Source organism: Pygoscelis adeliae, unplaced genomic scaffold (genome assembly GCF_000699105.1).
Source record: "Pygoscelis adeliae isolate BGI_AS28 unplaced genomic scaffold, ASM69910v1 Scaffold168, whole genome shotgun sequence".
NCBI lineage: Eukaryota > Metazoa > Chordata > Aves > Sphenisciformes > Spheniscidae > Pygoscelis > Pygoscelis adeliae.
In genome coordinates, this window is record NW_008825566.1 from 1,991,371 (window position 1) to 2,003,123 (window position 11,753).

Consider the following 11,753-nt stretch of genomic DNA (forward strand, 5'->3'; position numbering starts at 1 on the left):
CACTAAACTTAAAAGATAGGAACCGCTGTTTGTTGGAGTAATTTTCCACTGTCCCACCCATTTCTTCTGCTGAATTTTCTTTCAAGCTGTGGTGGGTAAGTGTAACAATCTATCAGAAATACTGGTTAAATCATTGTAATACGTTGCATAATGTTTATTTCTGAAATTCTTCAAGAGGTGGCTGTGCATCTTTCCCAGCACACTGTATTTCTGAAGCCTTTGTCATATTCTGCACCGTCCAGCTTCAGGACCTTTCTGCTTTCACCAGGAAGCACTAACGAGTACGAGCATTTCTTCTGTGCAACATACACGAACCCGACGACTGCTGGTCCTAGATCAGTGCATCTGATAGTCTGGTATCCTATGTCCAAGGGTGACAATCACTAAACACTTCTGACCAAGATATCCAGAAATGGAATAATAACCAGCTGGAAAAAGAACTTTCTCCGTAATTTTCATAAATGAGGACAGTGGTTCCCAGCCTTTTCCCAAGGTTGCCATTCCCACCACCTGCTCCCCTTCCCACCTCCTCTGCTGCCATGCCCACACAGCCAGGCCACTGGCTCTTTGCCTCCTTCCCAGTGCTCCCCCACGACCCCAGCAGTTGCTTTTCCCTCACTCCCTTCCCATTTCCCCACTCTCAGGACTTCACGACTTTGCCGCTACTTCCCGAGTTGGTGTTTTCAACCAAAGACACGCGTGGAACAGGGGGGCTGACACAAAATTCACAGAAGATATTCTCAGACTCACAGTTCACATAAGCTTCACAACGGTTTTTGGACTCCTGCTCAGCCTGTAGCCTCTGTGAGATCCTGTAGCTACGAGTTTCATTGGATAATTATGCAGTGTGAACAGAAATCTTGATGTCAGTTTTAAACACTGCCTAATGATTTCACTGCATGATGACACAGGGTAAACAGGAACGAACTCCTTTTTATAAACAGCGTTTGTAAGTGCTGTATCATGAGAAGCAAAAAGCCATTTGCAATCATCCCAGAATATTTAAATATAGTAATATTAGCTCATGGTAACCTTCGTGTGAACTTTATTTTGCTGAACTGATAAGATTATGTCATCTTATTCTTAATAGAATGATTGTTCAACTTAAAGATTAATTTAAGATATTTTTCAATACAATTACAACTCTAATGTACTGGGACAGCATCACTCACCTAAAATAGTTTAACTTTCTCCAGCCTTTTCATGTTACTGCAGTTGCCGTGGACAAAGCGTATGGAACTGCTCTTTTCTATTTTCTTTCTGTAAAGGCTTTTGTCTCATAAACACCCATGGCAATTTATAGCACCCTGATACCTGAAATAGGGCTAACAAGAATAAAATCTACCTTACACAGCTGCTGAGTTGTAACTCTCCTGTTTTGTGTCTCCTGCAGAGGTAAGATTCAAGATGTTGCACGTTCAGCCCAAAAACGAGCCTAGTGGGGGATTTCGGACTGGTACACAATGCTGCCAACCTGCCCCAACACAGGTGCCGCCTTGTCTGGGACAGGTCTATGAGATTTATGGCTGATAAACCAACAGTATTTACAAGAATAATTTAAGTTCGAAGAGAAAGAAATCACACCATCACCAAAAAACAGGTTCTGTGTGTTTGCAAAAGCATGTTCTGCATAGGTATCCTATGATGCAGAATTAATCCAGTGGTTACTGCAATACCTGGTGAGCCCATAACTGATCTTCAAACTGTTACTGGTCCCTATAGGTAGTAACAAGTAAAAACTCACTTTCCTGTCAATCCTGTTGTCTCTAAGTATAAAGAAAACTGTTAAGTTGCTGTTAAGAGTGCCACTCAACATTTTCTATAGCACCTCAGCACACACTGCCAGAATAATACTCCTTAGTATGTTCAGAGTTTAAGTGCATAATCAACACATCGGTCATGTTCAAGTGTGAAGAAATTTCCTTCTGTTTATATTACTATGTAAATCTAAATCAAACATTTCAATTTTCTTGAGGATTTTAATCAAAACCACATTTACATATGAAGCAGCTTTATGAAGCCTTTCTTAAAATCACGGCAGTTGATTCCAAACATCTTTTTCTCCCTGAGCAGGCGTCTCGCTGTTACATCCGACACCCCATCACTCCCTTGCCAAAAAATATGTCAGCAATGGGCAATGCCAGCAATTGCACAGTTGCCTCAAAACTCCCGGAGTTGTGTCCTCCCCAGTCATCAATGGTTATTTGGGGGGCTGTCAAAACAGGACTGGAACAGTTATAAAAACATTTGCAAGTGACCAGAACCACTGAAAATTTCTTCAGGTGAAGACTGGAGCAGGGACAAGGGGTAGAAGACGGTCAACAGGCAGAGGATGTATGGGACTAGTTTTACTTTTCGCCGAACAGCTGTGTCCTTAAGGAAGTAGGAGAAAGGAAAGAATACGGATTTTATTTCACATCAGCAGAGCCACCATATTTCAGTGACAGCTGATGAAATATTAAAGCTGGTTGCTAAAGGGTGGGGGACGATGTGCGAGCGGAGGGCTCTGTGGGAGGATGGAAAGGCAGAGTGGCGGATTGTGCGTGGTGCGGTGAAAGGCCGTGTACTGGGTGCGTGGGTGCCTGCCAGTGGGCAGGATAGTGCTCACCGGGTAAGCGGCGCGTGGCAGATGGATGCAAGCAGAGGTTGGTCTTTAAGATAACTGCAATGCGTTACCACTCTGAGAAACAGCTCTGGCACCGTCATTTCTGCTACGGGCGCCGTGGCAGTGGCTGGGGAGCAGACCCCAGGAAGCGTGATGCCCTGTGATCCCCCTCCAAGCCCCGCAGGCAGCCCAGCCCAGCAGCCCGCGGCAGATGGCCGGGACCTGTTGAGTTGGGTGCTCACGCCACCCACCTGAATTCCCCCTGCCATGGAAATCCTGATTCTTTTGCACTGCACACAGCCCCTGCCCAGGGCCCTTCTGCCCCAACAAACACTTCCTACCACAGCCAGGAGCCCTACTTGCCCCCCAGCTTCTTCCATGCTGCTGCCTCCGTTCATAGCCCCCACTTCCCTCGCTCTCCATTTTCCACACTGTAAGCCTCTCTCCTGACCCTTCCTTTGGGTTGTCTATTACTGAACCTGTTTCTTTTTGTGTGAGTGACACATTTCACCACAGAGTGTCACAGATACAGCCTTTGAAAAGCAGCCCCCTCTCAAGCAATATTTGGCAGTTGCTTTTAGATGCAGAGTGGGAGCCGAGATTTGTACGTTCTCTGTCACAATGGGAGGCACTTGCTAGGGAAGGATGAAACCCCTTACATCCTCTAGTGTTCAAATCGTCTGTAATGCCCAGATGATTAGATACCAGACGTTAGTGATTAAGTGCTTGTGAAGAGTGCTTTGATAGTGGAGAGAGGATGGGAAGAAGGAAAATAATGTCACCTTCCCAGTAACCTTCTCTATATTTGGACTTCACTCTCTGACACACAATACAGAACATGCTAACAATACTATCTGCAGGTGATAATAGTGGGTGGCTAAACCAGCAAGCATGGAAGGCAATAGAGAAGAAAGTAGAGGCTGTAAAAAGTCTGTAAAAGCATGCAGGCAATGCCTTTTATTTTGTTTGCTACTACATTATCAAGTCAATCCATGTGACAAAGAACTCTATCTTCTTGCCACATTAAAGTCAGAAAGGAAAGACTTAAGAGATCAGTGTACATAACGGGCATGGGACAAGTTTTCTCGCAAAGGTAGCTGGGACTGAAAGCCAATAATTCCCTCCCACAAAAGGCAAGACAAGAGAAGGGTGGAGCTGGGACCTGGGTTCCCAGCCCAACACATGCACCCATGGTAAACAACTACAGCAGGAAGAAGTTGCAGCACAGGATGCCAGTCCCACCCAAACAGATTGGCTTTTATTTATCATTATTATTTATTTGTATTACTGTATCACCTCCAAGCCTTAGTTGGACACGAACCCTACATTGTCGCTCTCCGTGAAAGCTTACAGTCTAAGGGAGCTTAACTTGTAAACTAGTCAGGGATGAAGAAACTTTTGGATGGAGCTCTGGAGAGCGGCTCTCCCTGACTGATCCACCATTACTATTTGGCATCCTGTGAACAAAATGCTGTATTTTTCTACCATATTTTTTCTGTTGGGTACATAGCTGGTCATATGATGGGAAGTAACTGCATTTTGGTCACACAGTAAGTGCATATCTGGTCTTATAACAGGATGTGCTCCATCAGACAATGGGCTGTGCAAGCAAGTTTCACCATATACGATTGCTTATGTATGTACTCCATGACGGAGAATGATTGCACTTGGTCACACAATAGACATATGTCTGGTGAGGCCAGGTCCTGAGGCCCCTGTCTTGTAGACAGGATACAGTAGGTAGGTAACGCATGGAGCGAAAGGTTAATGGTGAAACAACACTCAAGAGTATGATGGTTTCAGCCCACTAGCAGCTGCATTTTGTCAAAGTTTTTAAGACTTTGTGGCAAAAGAGAATGTTAATAAAGGATTTGATTTATTTTTATTTATTTTTTATCACATACTTTAGGCCTTTTCCAGTTTCTTGGAGAAAATGGACGTCTAAAGACTTGCAAAGCAAATCTCAGGTCCAAAACACAGGGAAAGTTTACAGACACTTGGTATAAGTTGTTTACGTATTTGGTTACAGGAAAGGAGATTTCAGCCCACCATCTTTAGTTCTGAGTTCTTGTAAAAACTCTTATACCTTTGAGGCTGCATTACACTTCAGGCCATTAAGCAGTACTGTATTTTCTCTTGATCAGTTCAGAGCATTCCTTAATTATATTAGCTCCTTTCAGCCAACCATTTTTTTCCCCCTACAAAAGCATACTTGACGGTCCTGTACATCACCGAGACAGATGTCCATGCAGCATGAACTTTATTTATAAAGGATGGATTAGACATGAATGCCACACTTCTTTAAAAAAGTTTAAATTAACTAATCAACTGGTGAAAACTGAACAGGTAATACTATTTACATAGGACAATGCCCACCTTCCTTCCCAAAACTTAAAAGTGAATTCTCACTCTGCATCAAGGACAATGAAATACAGAAACACACTGATTTCTAGCAGTTATCTTGTAAATAGCGATCTAAGTGTCTCAAAATTACAGAACTTACCTTTTCCCTGTAAATGAACCTGAATTAGCTCTTTGGCACAGTCATACTGATGTCTGCATTTCAAGGCCAGTACTGTAATGGACTCGGCCACCTGGTGGCATTTCATCAGTATAAAATCAATGATCCTCCCATTGGTGTATCCAGCAAGAAAGGACTGCCCAAATATTAGATGTCTTCTGACAATGTCTATACTCATCCTTCCTGCACCTGGACTGAGTGAAGTTAACACTGATTCTATAAAGACAAACATGAAGTTTGCAACTCAGAGAATATTTCCAAAAACCTAGACAAAGACTGTGATCACTGACTTCACATTTAGAACGTACAAAATACCATGATGCCTGGTGCCATTCTAGAACATGTTTTTAGATTTCCACCTGAATTCCTCAGAGACGTAGTCTCCATTTTCGTACTCTTTTGAAGCACCTTGGCAGGAAAATATCCCCAGAAATTGTATTGGGAGTGTTTCAGGACCATCTCATCTGCTGTCTTGAGTGCACTGGGCCCAGCTTGAAGTCTGTAGCCAGTGCAACTATTTAATCAGAAACCAGGAAACACCACTGTTATAGATGTAATAAGTCACTTGCAGGTCGGTCTCTCCATTTGGTCTCTTCAGTTACTCAAGGTAATTTCAGTTTCAGGTTTAAATGTTTAGATCTCATTTTAAAATCTACTTTCTTGAGTCTCTTCCTTATGCTAATAAAACCAGACATATAATTATGCTTCTATTCCAAGAGTCCTGTATGGTAAAACTAGCCAGTGTGGCACCTGTTCCAAAAATTAAGGCTCCAACTGAGTTCCCACTATGTAAGAAATATACTTTACAAATCTTCATATAAAAAGCCTACCTGGATCAATCAGTAGCAGTATACTACAAAACTGTAACAATTCGTGTTGCCTTGTGCCAGCTGTTAGATAAATAAGACTTGTAAAACAAAATCTGATCCTAACTTTACATTTTCTATTTCTGGAATGTACAAAAAGTTTTCTAAAACTCTTGCTTATGAATTTGCATGCGGTCTTTTTTTGTCACAGAAGTGCATTCATTGACCTCCCTTCTGATGCAAAATGATTTCCGCCATGCAGAGTAGTAAGTTTCTGTGTCTCTCCCAGGAATTAGGAATGACTTCCATCAGAAAATTAAATTAGAAAAGTCACTTTGGTGTTTGGAAATATGAGCGCAAATTGTCTGATTAGATATCATTCTGATAAACAATGGAAAACAGTCCTGTTTCTGTTCAGAAAGCAGAGCCTCTCAAAAGTCATTTCATGAGATGGTGGCAATTAGTCTCTTGTATCATCCAGGAAATGTGTCTCTTTTCAATTAAATATGTCGTCCAGTCAGGAAGAAAAGTGGTCTGTCCTCTTTTGCATTGGCAGTCTGGAATTCATCCCGCAGTCGGAACTGCCATTCGTCTTCCAGCTCTAGCCGGACAACAGTCTGGCGAAGAGAATTGCGATCTTGACAAATCACACACAGGGTGGCACCTAAGCAAGCAGTTAAAAAGAAACCCACATGAGTATCCCCTTTGTTCTCATATCACCCAGCTCCCACCACCCCTTAGCATGCAGAACTCCACCCCACTTTCACAACAGGAGTTACAAATTGGGAGAAAATTAAGACACTCATGTAGGACTGAGGAGAGCTATGTTCAGCTCCCTATTGATCAAGATCTTCTTGTGTAACTTGAGGTATTTAGTATTCATCTAGTAAACAGGACTAACAATACATTCCCTACTCTTTAGGGTAAGGAAGGGCAAAACTGTCAGGTCTAAGGAGGTGGTGATGGGTCCTGGCAGAAAACAAGATAAAGCCCAACATCCATTACTGTTCTAGCCCTACTGATCATTACCTTCTTGAGTGAACCCCTCACTCAGCAGAACACTTGCACCACAAGTCAATCACCATCACGGCTGACCAAGCTCTTTGTGCTTTTGACTGTGAATTGTTTTTAACACTTTCAGTGTTTTTCTTCTCGCGTACACAAAAATCCACGTGCATGCACAGTTCAGAGGCCAAGATTTGCACTCCTTGCTCCCTGCTCTTCAATTGCCCAAGGTCATGCCAAACCTGACCCAAGGACGTTTACTAAGCTACTTCCCAAATAGGGCTCCATTCTTAGTATTACCATACCTCAAAAAGCATGCATTTTTTAGTTAAGATCCAGTTATCCAAATACTACTTTACATGAAATGGAATGTCCTTTTTATGAGAATTAGGGAAAACAGAAATTTGTATTCATAATGATACTGCAATCAGAACAGTTCTGTCTTGAATAGAAATAATTGTCCATTAAACTATGAGGTATTTTTAAGAAATAGTAAGCATTTGTGTTTTGAAGTAGGTACTTGACATAGGTTCAGTTTTTAAGGAACTTCCTTTTTCGAAAAGCAAGTGGAGAAGAGCACAAGTTGTGATCGCAAACAAAGTAGAATATATAAATAAGAAAATGCTGTTAATATATGGGCGAAACATGTCCTTAATCACAAACTTTAGTGCTTTTCGGATTGGTAAACTAATGTGCTGGCAAAGAAGAATCTGCTCTGTATGGCTAGGGAGACAGGCGAATCCAGAATGCCAAAGTAAGAAATATCGTATTTTAGTAAACAGTATCAACTGTCTTGACTGGCATGCTGATACCATTTTAACTTGCATGCATGATTTCCTGGCTTCCAAGAAAAGTGCTCAATTAAGAGGAAATAACTACCTCGCCAGCATTCAATAATCTGAATGAGAGATGGTGAGGTAAGTGGAAATGCCCAAGACAAAAAAAGCTGAGAATATAATAAAAAGAAACAAGACAGACAGTCATGTGGTGTTTAATGTTCATGTGTCAGGTTAGAAAATCAAGCAGACTGCCAAGAGAGATAGATGGAGAAATCCTGAATCAAATACACTTTGTGCTACACGCTATAAAAATTGTCTGGTTTATGCAAAATGAAAGTGATCGATAGCCTCTGGTCACTCAAAAAATGCAGTACAACAGCACTGCTTTCATTTGCAGTTACTCTGATAGCCTTGTTAGAGAAACTACAGGCTGATTAAAATGTGGACGCTGCTCCAGAATGAGCATAGACACTGGCACTCATGTGGCTTCAGTGGCGTGTGCAGGTTAAAGCACTGTATACCCCAATTTGCACTTTGCTACACATACCTACATGAAACTGTATTAACTGCAACAAAGAACACAGCAGTTCATAACAACTCTGCCTGTTTCAAGAAGGCATTTGCCACGGTGTTCTTCCTCCAGCGACAGTTATAGCTGTGAGTGAAACAAGTCCCCAGAGCGCTAAATGCCTAAGATAGTAGGAGAACAATCCGAAAGAAGTTTGCAATGTGACTGCCTGCAATACAAATGGAAGTTATTTGTCTCCACTGTTATCCACCATCATAAGGACTACATGGAGGAACTGGTTAGTAGGAATAAATTTTAAATGAGCCAGCTTCTATTTCCAAGCATAGTAAATAGATTTTGATGGAGGCTTGTCCATCACCCATTTTCTATTGAAAGTTAGAAAACCTGCAAGAACACAATAGGTAAATGCTTCATACATAAATCTTAAATACCGTTTTCAAACATAAATTAAGGAGTTACGCATATACACTAGGCATAATGATACAGATCCAACATTCCTCCCCATGTAGAAATCTGCAGAACTTATAGCACCGTTATATACCGGTTTACTACAGTACAGAGCCAGCATGATCAAGCATCAAAGATGGGTGGGGTATATAAAGACAAATATGAATACATGCATATACATATATATACATGTATATTTTCATATAAAATACATTTTTCCCCAGGTTCCCAGAGACCAGGTCATATAATTCTCTGTAATAAAATTATTGCAGCTCACCTTTAAGAAAATGAAACTTCTTCAAAAAGCTAGCTACAACAAAGGAGTCGCAGAGGTACAGCAGGAGACCACTGAATGTCAAACCAGAGGAACTGATATTCAGAGAGTGAGGCCGAGAACTCACATAGCAAACTGCAATCTGATTGGGAGAGGGCGGGAAAAAAAATTAACATTTTTCAAGCTTCTATATAAAGTTAAGGCTTGATATCAAGCTTTCAGTATTTGCACCCGACAAATTCAGACTTGCTTTCCAACTCCAAATATTGTGATCTTTATAGTTCCTTCCTAAACATCCCTCTACTTATTAAAAATCTACATAAAAGCACTATTAATAACTATGCATTAGTCATTACTATTCACTACTATTATTATCATGAGGTTTAGATATGATAGGGTTTGAAAGCTGCAGTAACATTAGCTCCTCACAACCATAATGTTGTGACCTGCCCAGCACAGTTTATCTACACATGAGTAAATATAGTAACTGTGCAGTCAGACACAAAAAAAAACCTTTAGAAATGCCTAATTTAATTTACATTATGATAGGATTACTGAAGTCAGTAGAGTTGTGCATATACATAAATGTGCGAGGTTTCCTCGTGTAGTTTTTTTTTTATTTACTCCCCAAATGCACTAGGAACCAGGAATATTTGTAGCACTCTTTCAGGACTTATAAATTTAAACTAAGGAATCTTCCACACAAGGCTTTGTTTCCAAAGTGCCATTGTACTACGTAGTTGGGGCAGACCCTGGATCTAGCATAAATCAGCATGATTCAGTGGAGGAAGGTTGACCCACAGCAACTGAGACTCTGGCCCAGGATGCCTATATTTATCCATATTCCTTCAATCCTATTGTATCATATTCCAGCTCAGGTAACAATTCCAGAACTGAATTGAACTCATTTCATGTGCTGAATGGGTTAGAGCTGAAAGGATGCAATGGATGAAGACAGTAACAGTACAATGCCCTTCCACAGAGTTTGTTTTTCCAAGCACGGTGGGACCGTAGACCTGTAAGAGATCAGCCAGAATGGAAATGAAAAGATATAGTTCAAAATGTTCTGGGAGCAGCATATATGGGAATGTCATTACACAGCTGTTTTGGTAGAAGTTTAGTAAATCCAGCAAGACTGAATTTCATTTAGTGTTCAAGTCAGGTGAAAAGGTAAAAACAGATCCTCTCACCTGAACAACAACACCTTAGTATCATACTTCTATCCAACCTACATTTGAGTTTAAGTATGACCTTGGCTTTAGATCCAAACCCATCAGAGAGAGCCAACGGCTCCTGAGATCTAATGTCAGCTTCTCCCATTCTCACTGTTTTCTTGGTATTTGCTTCTCTGCCTCAGCTTATGAGTCAAAAGTGAACTAAAATGTTTGTATTTTGAAGTGCTTTCTAAGGGCCAGCTAGTATTTGTAAAACACTCTTGTGGAAGAAATTTGCTGTAGGAAGGGCCAAATTATAGCAGACTGAGAAAACACTTAAAAGAAAAAGGCACTCTGTGTTAATTCAGAATCTAATAATAATTCACAGAATACATTAGTATTTAGGACAACTCTGGTATTGTTCTCCATGTACTTTATCTGTAGCCTCTAATAATATCTCTACGGGACTAAGAATTCGATTTTAACATTATAGGGATCTAATACCTGATTCTTCAAAGGCTGTGTAACTATTATTAAGGAACGCATCAGGGAACTCATCCAAAACATAGCCTATACATTTCTAGAGCTGCTTGAAGATTATTTTGTTCAGTACCTGTGGTCCTAAGTTAAGGTAACAGTCCACAGATAGCACTGGATGGCTATAATTCTTCAGTGAGAGAGGGAAGAAGCGATGGCTGTGATACTGGAGGTATTTTTCAAGGAGCAACTGAGCAGGTGCTGCCAAGAAGGTATGCTTGCTGTCAGGAGCACAAATGTACTGAGCAGGTGAGATTGAAACTGGAGTGTCAGATACCTATGAGGAAAAATATTTCTGGTACAGATCAATCCTGATCAATCAAGTTGTACTTATCTGAATTTTGGGTTGCATAAAATATATCTCTATCCTACAAATCTAAGATTTATATAAGAAGCAAAGTCATTCAGCCAAAAATATCTACTACCAAAAAAGTTTCAGAGTTTCACGGAATTATATTTGTATTTATAGAGTCTTTGGGGTTTCTTGTTTGAACCCAAAGTACTCCTACATACGAAGTCATAGGAAGATGAGCAATTCAATAGCTATAGATAAAAAGCTCATAGTGAATGGTTACCTGGATCGTAAAGAGACACTTCAGGTGTTTTTAAAGTTTTAAAGGAAAATTATTAAGGAAAGGTGCATTTATGCCAAGAATATTGTGGATTTCAGAAAGAAATTAAAAAAAACAAAACATTGCAGACATAACACATTACTGGCAACTGGTGATGCACCAAAATACCTCAGCTCTCCTGGTTACAGGGTGCAAAAAGGAAAACAGAATTTTAACAATAATGAAACAGAAGTCTCAGTTCCCACCTTAGACTTAATGTGGAAGGATCGCTGTCCTCCTACTGCAATTTGCTTTTTCATGACACTGAAGTGATTGAACCGACAGATGAGAAGGCCAGCACTGTGGACGCGCAAGTTGAAGTCAACATCATCACACGTAAATCTGGAAAGAGTAAAATCATAGCAGTTCAGAGGAATGTTTCTCATCACACAGTAACAAATACAAGCACTCAGGGTCTTTGATCAGCACCGTAGAAAGGACAGGTGTCAAACATACTGACCCTCCACCAGCGCCTATCAGTCAGG

The 11,753-nt window shown here is 40.8% G+C and overlaps 1 protein-coding gene across 3 annotated transcripts in view; it reads right to left on the minus strand.

Moving 5' to 3' along the window:
• Positions 1 to 6,432: 6,432 nt before the first annotated feature.
• GREB1 (growth regulation by estrogen in breast cancer 1) overlaps positions 6,433 to 11,753 on the minus strand; it is a 59,870-nt gene continuing 54,549 nt past the window's right edge. For all 3 annotated transcript variants that reach the window (XM_009332479.1, XM_009332478.1, XM_009332477.1), the window contains 4 exons: positions 11,475 to 11,610; positions 10,734 to 10,934; positions 8,970 to 9,108; positions 6,433 to 6,596 (listed from right to left, as the gene is read on the minus strand). In XM_009332479.1, coding sequence (XP_009330754.1) covers positions 6,433 to 6,596; positions 8,970 to 9,108; positions 10,734 to 10,934; positions 11,475 to 11,610 — 640 coding nt within the window. The remainder of the gene's footprint in view (positions 6,597 to 8,969; positions 9,109 to 10,733; positions 10,935 to 11,474; positions 11,611 to 11,753) is intronic.